The sequence below is a fragment of the Onychomys torridus genome, chromosome 7, assembly GCF_903995425.1.
Source record: "Onychomys torridus chromosome 7, mOncTor1.1, whole genome shotgun sequence".
Taxonomy (NCBI): domain Eukaryota; kingdom Metazoa; phylum Chordata; class Mammalia; order Rodentia; family Cricetidae; genus Onychomys; species Onychomys torridus.
In genome coordinates this window covers 35,954,041-35,973,762 of record NC_050449.1, presented here as the reverse complement: position 1 = coordinate 35,973,762, position 19,722 = coordinate 35,954,041, and the positions used below count along the sequence as shown (strand labels likewise).

General features: G+C 48.6%; 1 protein-coding gene across 2 annotated transcripts in view; it reads left to right on the top strand.

The window, feature by feature from the left end:
• The window catches only part of Grik4 (glutamate ionotropic receptor kainate type subunit 4), a 305,772-nt gene that overhangs the window by 245,536 nt on the left and 40,514 nt on the right, over positions 1 to 19,722 (top strand). For both annotated transcript variants that reach the window (XM_036193270.1, XM_036193271.1), the window contains one exon: positions 16,253 to 16,366. In XM_036193270.1, the coding sequence (XP_036049163.1) occupies positions 16,253 to 16,366 (114 nt within the window). The remainder of the gene's footprint in view (positions 1 to 16,252; positions 16,367 to 19,722) is intronic.

Genomic DNA, 19,722 nt, shown 5'->3' with positions numbered 1-19,722 from the left:
GAATAGTCTCTTCCTTTGAAAGTGCCTGAAGCTTGTGAAGCCTGATGCCCAAAAGTCTCCTGAGAAAGTCCACTTTTAATATTCACATTATTGCCCCTGTTCCACGGGGAATTAGACCCAGTATATAAGAAGAAGCCATAGCATGAGCTATATGCAAAGTGGGATCATGTACCAAATTTATGGGAGCAGAGAAGAAAGCAAGTCATTAAGCTGGAGGGAGCCAGGCAAAGCTTTAGAGCAGAGCTCATGAAAACCATAGCTGTTGTTTATGGAACACCTAGTACCTGCAGGCATTTCTTATGAATCATTTCCTCTCGACGCAATGATCTTGCAATATAAATATTATTATTCATATTTTATAACGAAGAAGCTGAGGTTAATTGCAGCTTACCCGAGAGTCTACTTCCAAGTCACATGGCTAACGGAGTGCTTGATCTTGAATCCAAAGCCGAGTCTCACTGACACCAAAGTCCACAGTCATCCTCACACAGGAGGATGCTTCCAAGGAAGGTTGTTGTCTGCTTGGGCCTTGATGGATAATTAGGATTTGACAAGCAACAAGGGGATGAGTAGCAGAGGACTTTGGGCAGGGTCTGAAATAAAGAACATAGTTAAAGGCCATAAAGAGCGCAGTGTGTCCCCATCATGGGTTGAAGGCACATCAATAGATGGGGTGGTGCTGAAGAGGAAGCCAGAGAAAGGTTCCTGTAGATCACCGCAAGAAACCAGGACTGTGTCCTGAAGGTAGTGGAGAGCCATTGGAACTTGTTCATCTAGGACTGACAGACTTGGTATAGAAGTCAGCCCTCGAGCAGAGGTTCTCAGACTGTGGCCCTCACACTAGAAGCGGCAACACCACCTTGCACTTGCTGGACATCCAAATTCCCATGCCCTATCCAGACTTTCCGAATGAGAGGCTTAGAGGAAGGGCTTCAGCCTGTGAGTTCACAGCCTCCTCCCGCAGCAACCCACGTGATTGTAATGCATGCTCTAGCAGGAGAACTGCTGGTCCTCCATCCAGCTGAGCCCAATCCATCCATCTAATTGACTGTCCTGGGCACCAGGAGTTCTCAATCTCAGCTGGACCATGGCGGTAATGTTTCCCAGAGTTGAACTGTGCTCATTTTGGTGGTTTTGGTTTTGGTTTTCAGAGACAAGGTTTCTCTGTGTAGCCCTGGCTGTCCTGGATCTTGCTCTGTAGACCAGGCTGGCCTTGAACTCACGGGGACCCACCTGCCTCTGGTTCCTGGGTGCTGAATTAAAGATGGGTGCCAGCACCTCCCAGCACTGTGCTCGGTTATTGAATGTGTTGAGAACAGGGAAGGCGAATGGGGTGAAGCGGAGAGTGCAGGCTTACTCCTGGTCTCTGTTTTGGATAGCAAATGGGTGGAGAATTCCATCAAGGTATGTGGTAAAGTGATGCTGTAGCTTGACAATAACAAGTAGATGGTTTGAGTACAGCAAGCCAGCCAGGTGGGCCAGGGAGGCAGCCAGCAAAGTGCTGGGCTCCCATTCTGTTCTGGAGCTGTCGTCAAGAGGTGACGGTGGTGCAGTGGGAAGACTGTGTTCACAGCCCCTCGGGCCACCCCCTCCCTGCTGGCCACTACTGGACCTGCATAAGTCACTGCATTTGTTGCTTTCCTTGGTGCTGTGACAGAATGCATTGGAGAAGGATTTATTGTAGTTTATCGTGATGGGGAAGGGATGCCGGACTGACTCCATAGCAGCAGGAGAATGTGGAGGAGCCTCTCACTCACACCCTGGCAGTTTAGGAAGCAGAGAACTTGGGCCAGGACTCTAGGCAGATATAAAATCTTCCAGGCCAGTCCCCTGTGGCCCAGTTCTGACAGCTGTCAGAGCTGCTGGAATATACCAGGTTTCCCTTGCCCAGTGGAAGGGACCTCAGCCATTAAATCTGCTATGGTGGCTCCCTGCTCTGTCCAGAAGGCATCTCCTGCTCATCCCTCACTTCCCTGTGAATCCCAAATGTGCCCCTTCCCCTGTCCTTGCCAGGGCTGCTGGTTCTCTGCTTGCTTTTTGCTATGGCTTCGTTTCCCTGGCTCACAGGCTCCAGACAGAATCATGATATGCTCCAGGAGCCTGATTCATATACTGTGTTTCTTGCTTTTCTGTGTTTGTCAGGAGCACCTGATGTGTGTGTGTGTCTGTCTGTCTCCATCTGTCTCCGTCTGTCTGTCTGTCTCTCTCTCTCTCTCTCTCTCTCTCTCTCTCTCTCTCTCTCACACACACACACACACACACACACACACACCAACACCAACATACAGTCAAACTTGGATTGGTGGTACCAGTCACCTATAGAAGCAGCCACCCCAGATCCCACAGGACCAGGGGTCTTCCCTTGTCTTTCAGAGTCCTCACATAGGTCCCCAGCTTCATGGCAAGCCTCTGCCTACACCTATATATGCATTTGCTATCGAGGCAGGAAGTGGGAAAAGGCTGAGTCCCTTGAGAGGGCAGCATGTAGTTGGGTCAATGAATTTGAGCTGCTAGGGGAAGCAAGCGCTATTGGCTTTTGCTAGGCAAGTTCCTACTCAAATCCAGGAGACATACTGAGTAACCTACTGTGTCCCAGATGGCGGTGGATTTGACTGCTAGAGAGGGGACAGGTGGGAGAGCAAGACCAAGGGTCAGAGGGAACAGGAGGCATGCCAGCACCCCAAGTCAGTCTGGCCAAAGATATAAAAGGGAATTGGAAGGGTAGGAGACAATAAAGAAGCAAGCCTTTGCCTTGGCAAACCCCACAGGTATGGCCCAAAGCAGAGGCCACATTCCTTGGCACTCACAGGAGTGCACAGAGGAAGGAAGCAGGATTCCAGAATCGAATGCTACATCTGAATAAGAGCAATGGAGGTTATTGAGCACTTACCTGTGCTGGGCCTTGTCTATTCCCTCATTCGATCATCACAGCAAACCCAGAAAGTAGGGAAAGTGTCACCATTCACTATTACTCATGGGGAAACACCTTGATGAGGCTAAGTGACCACCCTCAGGGACCCTGCCAGCTCTCTGGCCTGTTGTCAGGTAGGACTGGGAACTGGTTCACACATGGTGCTGGGAGCATCACTTGTCTCCTCTGGTTCTGAGAAAACTCCGTTAGGATTGGGACAGTGAGTTCTGGGGGTGTGGTGACTGCAGGTCCTGGGGAAGAGACCAGGCTCTCCTGGGCTTTGCTGAATGCTCACAGGTAGAGCTGGCTCCTCAGGACTTTACACAGACTGTTCAGCTGTTTAGACCAGATGCGGGATCTGGACTGTCTCCAGTTAAGATTCCAGTTGTTCACTTTGCCTCTCCTTGCTTTGGAAGTCACCAGATGTTGAGCAGAAACATGCCACACCTGCATTTGCCTCTCCCTACCCATGTGAAGTCAACAGGGGTGGGCATGGTACAGTTAGTGACACCCCCACAGTCCTCTTTCATTTCATTAGCGTTTACCTTAGAGAGCCAACAGTGTTCTATGTCACATGTGGCTCTGTTTTAATTAGACAAACCTGTTCATTTTAAAGAGAAAAGCAGTGGGGCCATAGAGCTGGCTCAGCAATTAACAATGACCACTGCCCCAATCCTGAAGACCAGAATTCAGATCTCAGCACCTAAGAGACAAACTGGGTGTCTCATAAATACCTCTAAGTGTGGCATCCTCAAGTGAGGCAGAGACAGTAGAAAAATGAGCATGTTCCCCATGAGTGAGTAGTGAGTAGTAACGAGCAGTAGCTTGTTGGTTTCCCAAGCTCAGAGAGACAGACTTCAAAGGAATGAGGGAAGGCTGGGGGGATGGGAAAGGACATGTGGTGTCCTTTTCTGGCTGTCCATGTGCCGGGGTGTGTGCACCTGCATACACATGTATGCATGCACATAGAGACAGTCACACACAAATAAATACATCCTTACAGTTTCGTTGATTTAGGTTTGTAGAAAGGTATGCACACTATGAATCAGCTTGTGGAATTATGACAAGGGGACATGCCTAAGTTGTCACCGTCATTATCAACACCTCAAAGGTCCCCTCCAGCTCCTTACTTTCCCCTTTGCTTTTCGCTCTCTCCATCCTCCCTCTCAAAGGCTGCCATTGTCCCAATGTCATAGCACATAGCTACACACAGGGAGCCTCCTTCTCCTTGACTCTAAATAAGTTACCAATGTAGTAGAGGCAAATAAACAAACAAATAAATAAGTGTAAATAAGTGTAGATGTAGTCACGGGGCTCAAATACAACCTGATCATGACAGCTCTGGATCCAGTATTCTTTGTCAACAAGGAGGGGCGTCTCTCTGAAGGAGACCCACTTGCTCATCCAGAGAGGCAAGGATTCACCACAATGTCCCAGTGTTCTTCCCTCGAAGTCTATGGGATGGGCCCTTGGGAGATGCCTGCTGTCTTTCACAGTGCCTCTGCTCATGCAAGGACCAATTCAAAATGGACACCGGGGAACACTCTCCGCTTGGAGAGCACAGTGACCATGCCAGTTGCTCCCTTCTGGTGGCGCAGGTGCCTGCCTCTGAGGCAGAGCCACTTGGCAAGCCATTGGAAGAAAAGAAGGGCCCTCAGGGCCCCCACAGTTTTTGTGTGGCAGGGAGGTCTCTGGATGGTTTCTGTGGTGCTTACAGCAGTTGGTGATCTGTCATTTCACCTAATGAAAACGGTCCTATAACGCGCCTGTGAATCACAGCACTCCTAATTATAGGCCTGACAATAGGAAGCAAGTGAAGATGCTACCGCAAGCTGTCGGGACCTGTTGGAGCCCCAGAGCCCCAGAGCCCCAGAAGCTGCCTACAGGAGCTTGCCTGAGCATTCTTTACTCAGGCCCTGAATAGGCATGGATCCTGTATAACAGAAGAGAGCACATACCCAGGTACCGTTAGTTTAGGAAAGGCTCTGCTCATTTAGGGCAGCAGTCCTGAGCACTGATGAGGGCAATGAGCCTTGCCTCATGTCAGTCCCCCACTTCCCGCCCCTGACCCCCAGACTTTAACCAGCAGGGCTGGGACACCAGCAAAAGGGGAGTGCCCACCAGTGGGAATTTAGTGTCTCTAAGCACATAGCCCTGTTAGAGATGACCTCTGCATGCGGACTGGACATAGTATCAGTATAGCGGCACTTAGATGCCTTGGGATGGCTCAGATGGTAGAGTGCTTGCCTAGCATTCAGGAGCCCTGAGTTCTTTCTCAAACACCACATAAACTGAGTGTGGTGCCACACATCTGTAATCCTGGTACTTGGGAGGCAGAGCAGGACAGTCAGAATTGAAAGTTGTCGTTAGCTATGTACTGGGTTTGAGGGTAGGTTGGGTTACATAAGACCCTGTCAGGAAGGAAGGCAGGAAGGAAGGGAAGAGAGGAAGAAAGAAAAAGCAGAGAGAGGGAGGGAGGGCCAGAAAGAGGGAAGGGACGAACAAGTGTGTTATCCTGAAAACTTAAAGAGCCTTCTATTTTTATTCCCTGAGCTGTGTGAATTAGGGCCATTCTTCAGAACACCAGGTGTGGTAACAGTGGCCACTGTGGCAATGTGAGGAAGTCACTGCCACTGAGGCCCAAACTCTGGATACTGTTTCTTTTCCACACCACTATGACATAAACAATGTGTGGCATATATAGTACATATTGATTTTCCAATCATGGGATTTCTTTACACTCTTCAAAAATCTACATTGAATTTTCTAATGCAGTCCCTTTAATAAATGAAATTAAAGCTAATGCCTTAAGCTACGATCAGGTTGCAGCAGCTCACTCTTCTGTGGTATATCCTATTCCAGGCACTGTCCTGGCTGCTTCCTGTGCACTCATTCAAACTGTACAGTGTATTTATGGACTATAGATTATCTTTGTTCCTGTTTTCCACATGGGGAAACTGAGGCACAGAGATGGAGTAACCGGCGTATAATGACATGGCCAGTATCTAGTCACACTGGCCCCAGAGGTTCTTTCCAGAGCCTCTATGCTTACGTTGCCCTCAGTGAGAGCTGAGGTGAGAGATTCCGAGCATGGATGGCTCCTCCTCAGATGTCCGCCCATTTGTTCCATGATCATATCCACTCGGCAAGTACTTCCTGAGTGCTGGCCATAGGCTAGGCACTTCTACAGACATGACCAAGACTGTAGATGGTGTACACCCAGGGGTCCCTTGCCTCCTGGAACTCTCGTCCTTCATGATCAGCAGGTAGCTTGATACACGAGCAAGATAATTTTAGATCATGGTTCTCACATAAAGAATGAGAAACAGGATAATGAGTCCAGGAGGGCTGGGAGTGGCCTGTTAGATGGGCGTCCAGAGAAGGCTGGAGAGTGGAAAAGTGCTTGTCATACAATCATGAGGACCTGAGTGTGACCCCTAAGACCCACATAAAGTCAGGCATGGTAGGTAGGGTGCATCTGGAATCCCAGCACTCCTATGGTGGGATGGGAGGCAGAGACCCGAGAATCCTGGAAGCTGGAAGGCCAGCTAGCTTGGCATACATAGCATCAAACAACAAAGACCATTGTTGTTAACTTCCTGTTGCTATGATAAACACCATGCGAACAAAGCAACTTGAAGAGAGAAGAGGGTTTTTTGTTTTTGTTTTTTGTTTTTTCCCACTTACTACTCCCAGGTTACAATCCAGCATTGAGGGAAATCAGAGCAGGAACTCAAAGCAGGAACCTAGAGGCAGGAACTGAAGCAGAGGCCAAGAAGGAACGCTGCTCACTGGCTCACTTCCTGGCTTTTGCCCAGCTAACTTTCATGTATAGCCCAGACCCACCTGCCAAGGGATGATACCACCCACAGTGGACTGTGCCCTCTTATATCAATAGTCAAGAAAATGCCCCCACAGATTTGCCATAGGCCAATCAGAGGGAGGCAATTCCTCAACTGTTGTTCCCTTTACCCAAGTTTGTCTAGGCTTATGTTAACTTGGCAAAAGCTAACCAGCATAGAGAGCCTGTCGCACAATTTGGAAGGCAAGGACTGGTCCCCAAGGTTGTCCTCTGACCTCCACACACTTACCATGGCACTCATATGCCTGCACTCACATACCTAAATGCACATACACACATGTACCTCATATGAGAGAGGGAGAGGGAGAAGGAGAGGGAGAGGGAGGGGGGAGGGGAGGGGGGAGAGAGAGAGAGAGAGAGCGAGCAGAGGAAGCAGGCATCTAGTTTGAGGCTGAGTGCAGTGCTGTGCAATGGCAGAGCTTTGGTTCAGGCATATCTGACCACAGAGGGCAGGAGGACAGTGAACAGAACTCTGCAGGGAGACATCAAAAGTTGGCACTGTCTCCTCAGCCCCCTGACCCAGCTCAGACCCCTGTGCCCCATGGCTTCACCCTCAAATGATGAGCTAGTCCCCTCTCCCCACAGCTCACAATCTTTCTTCCGATCTGTCCTCACAGGCCAGTAACAGAGCCTTGTGCCCAGCCAAGTAAATATTTCATGGGGATTTTAATTTAACTCTATGGGAATCTATCCAACCCTGAGAATAGACTGTCACCTCGAGAAATAGCACCAGGGATGACTTAGACCTAGGGTTGACATTACCACTCCCCCATGAATGCTAATGTGCCTCTGGCACCTGCCTCTCCCAGCATCACTGTGACATGCTAAGCCCAATGCACAGGCTTGCAAGAGTGGCTGGGGCTTTCCTTGAATGGAGGCTTGGGAAGAAGACAAGCTTGGAGCAGAGGGAAAATATCTGTATAGGTGACCAAACTGGATACAGTATGTATGTGTCATGGTGTGTGTGGGGGGGGTGTCATGCGTGCATGTGTGTGCACATGCATGTGCACACCTGTACAGGTGCCCCAAACTGGACACAATTATATATGGATTCTGGGGAAAAAAAGGAAGCGCCCTGTCTATCCAATGGGCAAGGACACCAAACATTTTATAGGTGTCATGTGACTGCTAGACATTCTCCCTGACCACCCCTGGTAGGTGGAGTGAGCAGCAAGCTTGATAATGCAGGCAGGAGTACAAGAGATGTGTGTCATTACAGAGTCTAAGAGAGGACAAACCCAGGCACACAGAGCCAGCGGTGGGCATGAGTCCCTGGCTCCTTCAGAGTTCTTGCCTCCCCGCTAGGCGGGGTGCATAGATGGGGGTGGAGGGGGAAAGGCTTGCAGCAGGTGAATCGATTGAACAACAGAAGTATGCCGATTCTCGTCTGGAATGGGTTGAGATGCTTTATCAGTGTACCTGGCTGAGCAGCAGAGGATTGGGCATGGAGAGACTTGGGGAGCAGCTTAACCACAGAGCGGGCCCTGTGGCTGGCCTCTGGCTCAGCCCAGGCCTGCCTACTCTGTCCCTTCCAGAAATGTAATTAGCACCCTGCTGACAATTGCTTGATCCAGCCTGGGCCTGGGCTCCCCGGCTAATGCAGTCCTGGGTGTTAAGGGGCTCCTGATTAGGGACAGGTTAGGGAGGGATGTGCGCCCTCTAGTGGGAAAACTGGGGCTTCAAGTCCCTTGGCCTGATGAACCAAGACATGTATCTGACCAGAATCCAGCATTTGGGCCTCCTGAAAGAGATAAAAGTCCCTCTTCTATCAGCCATTTGCCAAAAACCAGCCTGGTTCCACTGTCAGCAAGAAAGAGCTTGAGCATAGGCTGTGTTTAGGGGCTGCCCACCTGCCGCTGAACCATACTAGTTGTCCTTAGGAGCTGATTATGTGCCCGCTTGCAGACACTCAAAGGAACAATACAGCAGTAAGGAAACAAAGTTCCCAGTCTTGAGGCTCTGAAGCGGTGTGATCTTGAACAAATTATCGCCCTCTCTGGGCTTAGTTCCTTGTGTGTAAAACAGGACTCAGGGTGATTATGCTGTGTCTGGTCTGGTTTAGAAAGGCTGACACCTGCCTCTAGAACTTGTAATCTAATGGCAAGGTAAGACAGATGAGTGTCAGCACAGTGGAGAGAAAAAGAGTCGGAGACAGCATCTGGAGAGAATTAGTGTGGGCCAGGCCTGCACTCTGCAAGGGCGTCCCCTTTCCTAGGCCATGAATGGAGGATTGCACTGTCCCTACTTCACCAGAGAAGAAATGGGGACATGGAGAAGTCAAGGTCACATCACATGTGGGCAGCTGAGCTGCAGTGGGCTCAGACTCCGTTCTAGCACAGGCACACTACAGTTGGTTGTACTTCCTGTCACCAGGACACATGCTTTGGTGACTGAGAGGTGTGAAAGGTTACTCCTGAAAAGATGGTCAGGAGATGTTGTGTGGAGAGGAAGCACTTTGAATGGTCCTGAGGAGTGGGTGGGGTTGATGGCTGGATAGTCGCATGTTGACTATGTCACTGGATAAGCATATGATGTGCTGGAGAGAAGATTAGTGGATACAGCCTGAACTGGCAGGGGCAACTGTGGGGTTTGGAGACACAGGAAACTTGTTTTTCTGTTTGTTTGGGGTTTTTTTTTGTGGGGGGGGAGAGTAATCCAGGGTCTCTCTATGTAAGCTCTGGCTTACCTGGAACTCACTATGTAGACCAGGCTGGCCTTGGACTCAAAGAGATCCACCTGCCTCTGCTCCCAAGTGCTGGAATTACAGATGTGTACCTACCACATCTAGCTCACCAGAAACTTTTAAAGAGAAAGCACAAGCCAGGAGGCGTGAAGATTCATTCATATAAATAATCCCAGCACTTAGGAGGCTAAGGCCAGAGGATTGTGAGTTCAAGGACAACCTGTGATACATGAAGAGATATGTCTTTAAAAAAAAAAAAAGCCTCATTGTCATGATACAAAGATGAATTTTTCTAGAAAAATATTGTTAATGAGCATTTGTTAAGTTCATAACATACGCCAGTCACTGTGCTTTATGCATGGGTATGTAATCTCACTTGGCCTCTTAAGGATCCCACGTTGGCCATTGTTACCTCATGTTAAAGTGAGAAGTGGGCATGGGGAAGCCATGAGGGCTTCCTAAGGTCACAGTGATGAACTTGAACCCAATTCAGTGTGGTACCAGAGGCACAGGTGGATAGTCACAGCAAGAGGAAAGAGGTCTGGCCTCAAAGCCCCTTCCCTTCTGGGTATCACCAAGAGTGCTAGCCCCTTTTCAGAGCCTCAGCCTGGCCTTGATTGGAACTCTCTGCGCTCTTCAGAGGCAGTCTACCCCAGAATGAGGACTTCTGGGATGTTCAGCACCATCTTATTCTGGGCAGCACTTCCTCCCAGAGCCTTCCAGAGTTAAGTGATGCAATTACAGAGTTAAGTAAAGGACTGCCACCAAGAAAGCCCGTGAGCTGCATGAGCAGCTGATGCAGGCAGAGCTCAGAAAGGTGTGGGGAGCTGAGATGCAGCAGCAAATGGCTTCCCCGGAGCGGAATCTGAGACTTATGTAAAAAGGTCAGAGGGAAGAAAGTTCTAGAAGCTGGTCAGAGATAGCACAGTGGAGTTGAGAGAATTTGTAAGGTGCTGGGGGCAGGGCACACAATCTACTCTCCTTGAGAGGTCACAGAGGATGTGGAGGATGCCTGTTTTCCAACTAGCATCTCTTTCCCCCAGAGATTTCCGAAGAATGGGGTGATGTGAGGCCTAGGAGGGTCCCCAAGTGGTTCACACAGAGCACAAGGTCATTGGGAAAATGTGGTGATATTTTATTTGTGCTGAAATGTGGTGATATTTTATTTGTATGTTAATAAATAAAGTTTGCCTAGAGATCAGAGGAAATAGCAAGCCATTAACACAAAAGTCAGACAGTGGCAGCACACATCCTTAATTCAATCACTTGGCAGGCAGGCTCTCTGTGTGTTCAAGGACACACTAGGGAACAGAGCCGAGTGTGGTGACATGCCTTTAAACCCAGTACCAATCATAGAGACCTGGAGGTCTGTACAGACAGGCAGTGACAAGGAAGTGAGGTAGCTGGACTAGCAGCCAATGAGAGGGCAGAACAGCAAGGCAATAAAGACGTGGGTAGACAGGAAGTAGCTCTCTTTTGGAAGTTATGGCGTGGTGAGTTAAGGTTAGCTGGCTCTCACTAGTTCCCTGATCTCTAAGGCTTTCAGCCCTATATTTGGCTCCATGTTTTTTATTTAATAAGACTGCTTAGAATTTCAGCTCCAGGGAAAAACCTGAGGGGCTGAGTAGCCTGGGGCCTGCTAGCATGTCTGCCACTCACTATGGACTCAGATGTGTTTCCAGAAGGCCTTTTGAGATGACCCTATCATCAAGTTTCACAGAAGCTCCATCACCACTGTCACCCCAACAGCAGAAGTGGACCAGGCACATGCTCATACCCTATCACCCACCTTCCAACTACTGTAGAAACTGGGTGCTGTTATTACCCCCACTTGACAGATGAGCACACAGAGGCCATGAGAAGTAATTTGACTTGTCCAAGGTCACACAGCAAGACTGAGTCCAGACAGGTCTGCCCCACGTGGAAGGCTGTCAGCCAGCACACACAGATACGATACAGCAATACTCTGCCATTTGTACAGGGCTCCTTTGTGCAGCCATCTCTCTTGATTTTCACATTGACTCCTTAGGCAGACATTGAACCATTTCATAGCCAGATTTGTTAAGAGAACACGGGTGAGTCACCAGTGAGAGTTAGGGGCAACCTACTGACGGTTCCCTCATCCCACGGGTCAGGGAAAACCGTAGATGGAGGAGGCAAGCCAGAACACTAGGAGACCCTGCTGGGTGCAAAGGAGAAGGTCTTGTCCAAAGTGGGGGCAGGGACTATCACAAAATGGCAGCCAAGGTAACTGTGCAAGCATTGTCCACTTGGGGTGGTCAGGCGCTATGGCTGCCAATGGATGTCCTTATCATTCTCAGGGGACCTCAGGGGAGACTATGGGCTCAGATAACCTGTGCAGACTTGATCCCTACAGTGAGCATGCTTTTTCTCCCAACCCAGGCCGATCCCCAGAGATGTGCAGGCCAGCCTGAGGGCTTTGGGCTTTGATAGCAATGTGGTCACTGCATGACCCTGGTTAACTTCCAATGAGACAAAGAGGGGTATGTTTTGGAAGTCACCTCCAGGTCAGCTCCTGCCTGGCTCAGCCTTGTAAATTCTACCAGCATCCAGGAGATAAAAGGGGGGCATCCCTCAGAGGCAGCACACAAAGGCCTTCAAAGAACACTTTCAATCAAAACTAAGTAAAAGCTTGGTGCTCAGGGGGAGTGCATTTAAACACCCGTGTGTGTGTGTGTGTGTGTGTGTGTGTGTGTGTGTGTGTGTGTGTGTTGCCCCCACCACACAACAGATATGTGTTCTCTTTTCTTGTCTCAGCCTGACTCTTGGCCTGGTCTGCTTCCTCAGCCCTAGGGTGCCAGGCTCAGGCCTGAGCCCCACAGTTTCTTCCCTGACCTTCCTGATGCAAGGTCCCTGCAGTTGCTGCCCAGCCTGGGAGCCAGATTCTGCCTTCAGCTTCTTGTCCTCATCCATTCTGCACCATTCCATGCTCCCATCACCTTCTAGGGTGGAATGGCCAGTTAAAGGAAGTCACATGATCTTGAGCAGGGCAGAAACACCTGGGACCAATGACAGGAAAGCCCGGGAGCTCCCTGGCTGGGCCCTTCCCCTTCACAGTTAAGGAAGTTAGGCATTCCTGTCAAAGAAAAACTTGTCACGCTGAGGTTGGGGCCCAGCTGTGACAAGATCCAGCTCCTCAGATTTCCTATCCACTGCTCTCTCCCATGGAGAACATAGCCTTCCACCCTACCACAAGGCCTCAGCCAGGCTGCCATGTGCCGGTGTTCCCTCAGCCTCCTGCCCTAGACATTGTAGCGTTTGTGCAGTCCCAACCCCCTTGCTTGTTAGTGTGTCTCCATGGCACATTATCTCCTCATCCGAAGGCTGCTTTAGAGCATAATGTCTTTTTAACTAAGGTAAAAGAAAATGAACACACATCTTTTGGAATAATCTGATCCCACGTGATGGTGGCTGGCACCCCGGGGTGCGCTGAAGCCAAGGTAGATAATTACTCTTCTATACTGAGTCAATTAAATATAAAAAACAGCCGCCACCAAACCTCTTGCTGCTTTCTTGCATCTTGCTGCTGCCTCCTCTGCTTCCCTGCCCCCAGCTGATTCCAGCCTGGGGAGAAAGGAAAAAGGGGGTGAGAGCGTGGAATCAGCCTTGCCAGCCAGAGGCAGTTTTCTATGTGTGGGACATTTGTAGCTCTACAGGAATGGCCTGTATGTGCTGGGGGCATGCTGTCCCCACCTACGCAGGTGGGGAAAGCAGGGACGTAGCCCATTTCCAGCTCTCCAGCCATATGGACATATGGATTGTTCTGGCATTCATAACGTCTTTGTTGGCCAACATGAATAAACTTACAGAATGATTTCCAAATTGTTATCCAAAGTTTTGCCCCTTTTAGAGAAAAACTGAGCATGGAAAAAGGAAATCTGGGGTCCTCATGATTTTCCTTTGATCAATTGATTAGGAGTTCTGAAAAAAGAAATCGCCAGAGAGAAGAGAGGGTGCTGAGTTTTCCCATTTAATTAGGGGTGTGTGTGTGTGTATGTGTGTGTGTGCATGAACACATCTGTGAGTGCCCACACACATGTGTATGTGGTGTATTCATGACTATGCAGCTGCATGTGATAGTGTGTGCACATGTGAAGGCCAAAAGAGGACACTGGCATCTTCTTGTATCATTCTTCCCTTATGGCCTTGAGAAAGGGGCTCTCACTGACCTGGAAGCTTGCTGTTTGGACTCAGTGAGCTCCTGGGATTCATCTGTCTCCACCCCCATCAATGCTAGGGTTACAGGAATGCCCGGCTTTTTATGTGGGTGCTACAGAGTTAAACCTAGTCCTAATGCACAGTACAGCAAGCACTCTGACCACTGAGCCACTTGCCTAGCCCCAGTCTTAATCTTCCTGTGTGTGTGTGTGTGTGTGTGTGTGTGTGCGCGCGCGCGCGCGCGTGCACGAGTGTGTGTGCATGAGAGTGTGTGTGTGTATGCATGAGTGTGTGTGTGTGTATGAGAGTGTATGTATGCATGAGAGTGTGTGTGTATGCCTAAGTGTGTGTATGCATGAGAAAGAGAGAGAGAGCGTGTGTGTGTGTGTGTGTGTGTGTGTGTGTGTGTGTGTGTTTGTATGTGTGCATGTGCATGAGTATGTGTGTGTGCGCGCATGAGAAAATGAGAGAGTGGGTGTATATGCATGAATGTGTGTGTGCATGAGAGAGAGAGAGTGTGTGTGTGTGTGTGTATGAGGTCAACTTCAAGTATCATTCCTCACGAGCTGTTCACCTTGACATTTTGAGGCAGGGTCTCTTAAGTAGTTCAGAACTTACCCATTAGGCTAAGCTGTCCAGCCAGTAAGTCCCACATACCAGAGCAAGGCTGCAGGTGCACTGAGATTACATGTGTGCATCACTGACACCATATTTCTAAGCCTGGGTGCTGGGGCTCAAACTCAGATCCTCACCCGTGCACAGAAGCACTTTGTTGGCCGAGCTGTCTCCCCAGTCCCTTGTCTCAATGTTTGCTTCAGTTCCTTTATTCCAGTCATCTTCACTCCTGTCCCCTCCCCTCCCCGGGTCTCAGGCAGGGTTGTGCTCCTCTCCTACAGCACACCGTACCCTCAGGCGTGGCGTTGCACCTGCCGGCCTTTGAGGACGTCTTTGTAGCTTTACATTCTGCTCACAAGCTGAATTCAAGTCAGTGCCGCTGTCACTGAGGGGCTGAGGTTCTGAGAGGCCCAAGAAAGCCTCTAAAGAGTCCCTCAAATGAAGATGCTGACAATCTTCTAATCAAACCCCAGTCTGTCCCCCAAGGGCTGATTCACTTGGTGGCAGTCATCAACCTCTCACAGAAGTGTGGAATGAGCCGCTCACATTCCCCCTTTCATTAAAGTCCTTTTCACCTGCACGCCAGCTCCTCTGAAGGATGGCTGTACTTGATTAGGGCCTAAGTTCGCTAACCTGTGCTGGGGCATGAACTGAGAATGGCAGATTGGCATGGAGATGTGGAGAGTGGAACTTGATGATAGATTTACCCCTCCCAAGCACGAGTCACATCAGCATCTGTGTTAGGGACTGTCCTCATTGCTGTGACCCAAAGCCTGACAGCAGCAGCCTGAAGGAGCAGAGGGGTATTTTAGTTCACAGTTCAGAGGAAACAAACCATCACGGTGAGAAAAGCATGGTAGCAGATGCCTCTGGCTGTGGCTACATGATTGTACAGAGTGACTTTTCTTTATACCTCTATGACTCGGAAAGTGAGAGAGAGAGAATGTCCCAGGCTTTCAAACTATAAGCTCCACCATTCTGACCTTATTTTCTATCTAGGCCCCAAAGGTCCCAACATGTTCTTTAACCTTCCTAAACCACCAGAGACCACATGTTCAAACACAGGAGCCCATGGGAGATAGTTCACGTCTAAAGCATAACAGCATCCTACTTTCTTGCAATGGTTTGGCAGTCATCAAATGTGTGTGCACATATATGCACACTCTGTGTACCCATACCCACTCAGGACTAATGGACTTGTGGACACTCACTTCTTCCTGCTTTTGATGAAATATAAATATATCTCCTGGGTGTTGAACATAGCTCTTAACTATGCATTCTTAAATATTAAAATATAGGTTATTATCACTTGCTATGGATACAGAATCCTATGTAAGACCCAAAGAATCTGACCCTGGGGTCTGGAAAGAGTCTCAGGAGTTCACATTTTAATTGGTCCAATGGGTGCTACAGAGAGATATTGGTGACCCCATATGCTATAGTTTGAGCATTATGTTAGAGAACTGCTGAGGAGAACCGAACACTCTCTTCCCTGTACATTCTTGCTTCGTGGATGAGGCTGCAGACTCCTAGGCAGGCACAGTGACTAAGTGTGATCAGTTCTTTACTTAGGCAGAATACAGGCTAGAACTGAGTCCTGGCTCTGGGCTTCCCCCGCCCCAGGTTTTGGACTGTAGACAACAGCAAAGAGCTTCTTTGCACCAGGATGGATTTCAATTAGATCTAGGGAAGAATTTCTGACAGAGAAGAATATTGAGAAAGCTTGCCCGGAAGGTCTCCTCTCCTGGAATGTTTGGAAATTGTTTCTGAGCAGTCTGATTGGATTCCTTCTTGCTTGTAAATTACCTGTGTAGTCAGAGAGGTGTAACAGTAAGTGGACGTGAGTCATGGCTTCAGTATGGGTCCTTCTGAGAGTGGTGGTTTAGATATGGACTGAGCAAGAAGCCTGACCAGAATAACATCTCCTCAGCAGGGACCAGCCTGTGGTCACTGGGCCCCTGGGCCCTACCTCCTATGATAGTGTCTCTCTGTGTCCTTTCAGAAAGCTGATCTGGCTGTGGCAGGCCTCACCATCACAGCAGAACGTGAGAAAGTGATCGATTTCTCGAAGCCATTCATGACGCTGGGAATTAGTATTCTTTACAGAGTTCATATGGTAAGAGACTTATTTTATAAGCATTTATGCCATTAAAGTTATTTGCATGCAAACACCGGGTTATACGGTAATAATGAATGACTCACAGAAATATTTAGATTTCAAGACCTAAATGCAAATGCACTGGGCTGTTTTTCCTCCATCAGCTGTAGGAACTTACAAACACAAGAAACAGGAAAGTCACACTTGGGAGCTTTCCCGCAAAGATGGCGTCTGTCTCTAAATAAGGATGACATAGCATATCAGTGACTGGCCTTGGTCATACCCTTCCAAGAGGCAGGGACCAGAGCTTAGATGAGTTCACCAGCATGCTCAGGGCTCTCCTGCCTCCAGGCTCCACTGTGTTCACTCTGGGCATTGTAAGAGTGAAGAACTATGGGCTTTGTCCTCTCTTGCTTTTCAGTGATTTGTTTTTCAGAACAAATCAGAGATCTATTCCTGCTAGCACTGGCCACCTACATTCCTTGTTTGTTTGCTTTCATTTTTTAAAGGATTTTTTTCTGGCTATGATAAGCATCGAAATCAATCCATAGGAACACACCAGTAGTCAGCCAAAGATGGACATGACATCTGAATGTCTTGCCTGCTGGAAAGAGCAGGAGTCACTCTGGCTATGTGTCATCAATCAAATGGACCATCACTCTGTGACCAGCCAATAATGGAAACTTCCTTGCTTCCATTATTAGGCCAGAAGATTCTTCCTCTCCTCCTTCATCTAAACTACCTCTAGGTATACAGCTGTCATATAGATTTCCCTGAATTCTAGTCCCTTTCAGTGGCCATAATTTAACTGTCACACATACTCCAGGATGTACCCTGACACCGTGATGCACAATGACAATGGTTCTCATTTATTGAGTACCACCGTGTCCCAGACACTACCTGATGACTGTGAGGTAGATTCTAGTTTGGGAGTAAATTGGGTCCCTATGAAACACGTGCTGAAGTCCTAAACCCCAGAATCTAAACATTCAGCCTTTCTTAGAAACAGTCCTTTCCAATGTTATGAAGAGTTAAGATAAAGTCTAGCAGAAGAGACACCCAGAGGCTGCCCACACACCCTCCAAGTCTGGCTCCCAGCAGAGGAGACTCTGTGTGTCTATGCAGCTCCAGCCTGGCTTTTGGAGACACTGCCTTTGGAGGGGAAACAACAGCTCGCCAGTGGATATATCTGCCTTATATGCAATCTGAATGCCCCTGGAAATCAAGGAGGCCTACATTTGGAGCTGTGGTCAGGTTTCTACAGGACAGAAATCACTGTGTTGCAGAGCCCATCCGGCAGCCTTGACTTATCAGAGTTACACTGTTTTCCACTGGGTTACCTAGCTGGGAAAGATGGCCAGAGCATCTAGAAGAAGAGATAAGTGCCAAAATGTTAAGCTCTACAGACAGAGACAGAGGCAGTGAGGACTTTGTTACTCTGTGCCTTATGGAGTAAGGAGGCCATGATGTTCTGAACCCATGTCCTTTCTTGACCTGTTGTTGATGAAAGTTGTCATTGATGGAGAGTTTCTATGTCCCAGACACTCACAGGTAATTGTGCTGTGGCTCTGGTTTGGTGTTGAATTGTGTCCTCTTCAAAGTACACGTTGAAGTCCTAATTCCCAAGACCCATGCACATGACCTCATTGCGGGATAGAGTTCTTAACAGTGTTATGAAGAGGTAAGATAGGTCCTTTATCCAATGACTAGCCTGCATCCTTGCAAAAAGAGGAGGATTTGACTGGATGAGGTGATACATATTTTAACTCCAGCAGTATAGAGGCAGAGACCTCTGTGAGTTCAAGTCTGGTCCTCTCTACCTAGCAAATTCCAAGCCAGTCAAACTTACATAGTGAGACCTTGTCTCAAAAACAATTTATTTAAAGGGAATGGGAGATTTGGACACAGATGTGCAGAGGAGAAGGCCATGTGGAATCAAGCACAGAAACAGCAGGCATCTCCATGCCAACAAGCATCAGAAACCACACAAGTTAGGAGAAATGAGAACCCTCCCCCGGGGGGCCTCCGGGAGAGCTAGCCTCTGCTGTCACATCAATGGGCCTTCTATGGGAGATGACATGTTTCTCTTATTTGAAATATCCTAGTTGCAGACTCTGTCTTGGCCATCCTGGGAAACTAACACGGTTGTGCTGTGCTAATTTTAGGATCGAGGACACGAGTAAGTTCGGTTTTAAAAGGAGGTCAAGGGCACATGCTAATAGCTCACCTGTGCAGATCATGTGTTAATAAGCCAAAGAGCAAGGTGTGATTTCAGCCTAGCTTGTTTTGTATAACCAGCCTGTGTGGTCTTTGGTAACAAGTGCTGTAGGCTGCATGCTCTCTTTCCAGGTGGGTCCTCTGGATTGTTTTCTAAGGGAAAGCAGGTGGGTCCTGACATCCCAACTCACAGAGCAGGAGACCAAACTAACACTTGCAGCTATCTCAGGAAAAGGCTTGGAATCCAAGCTTCTCATTCAGGGTGGGGCTCTTCCAGCAAGCCCCATGTCTCCAGCTTCCTCTCTCCTCTCTCTCAAGCACCCTAAGAGGGCTTCCAAAAGGAATGGAGACATACAGCCTCTCTCCATATTACCCTGCTCTGGCCAGAAACAGACACACAGTCAGGTTGTGGCCTTGATTTCCCATCAATGCGGAGGAAACTAGAAGCCTGGTGGTGACCTGATGATGACCTATCGGCAGCCTGGTGGTGACCTGATGACCTATCGGCAGCCCTGGGGCTGGAGGCACCCAGCCCCAGGTGTTTCTGCCCTCTGGTACTCACAGTTGAGCAGCTCAGCAGAGAGCACCACAGTATCGAATAGTAACTCTGCCAACCACTACAGCCTAGTCATCAACCCTGTGGACTTCCTAAATGAGATTGTCAACCAACTATTTATTATTACTTACCTCACAAATCCATGGCTGTGTTTGTCCCCTGAATTACCTCCTGCGACATTAAGTCTTGCAAGGCTGTAGCTTCCCCAGATGAGTGGTCCACCATTAGTTCAGGTGTTTCTGGAAAGGTATTTTGGAGGTGTGGTGAAGTATGTAATTAATTGACTGGAGCTCTTTGGCACAGAGATGCTTCAACCTTTACCTTTTAATCTATCCAGCCTCTCTCCATGGGTCTATGTTCAAATTCCCCTTTTTATAGGGATGCTTATCATTGGGACAGGACGCATCCAAATCCAGTATGATTTTATCTTAACTCTCCATAGCATTGGCGGGACTCTATTTTCAAATAAGGTTGCACAGTCGTATATACGAGTCATGAGAGTTAGGACTTCAGCACTTATTTTGAGAGGGATATGAACCAATTGCAAGAATGTGAGTGGGCCTCTTTTAATTAGTTTAATGCTACAAGAGCAAAGGGAGGC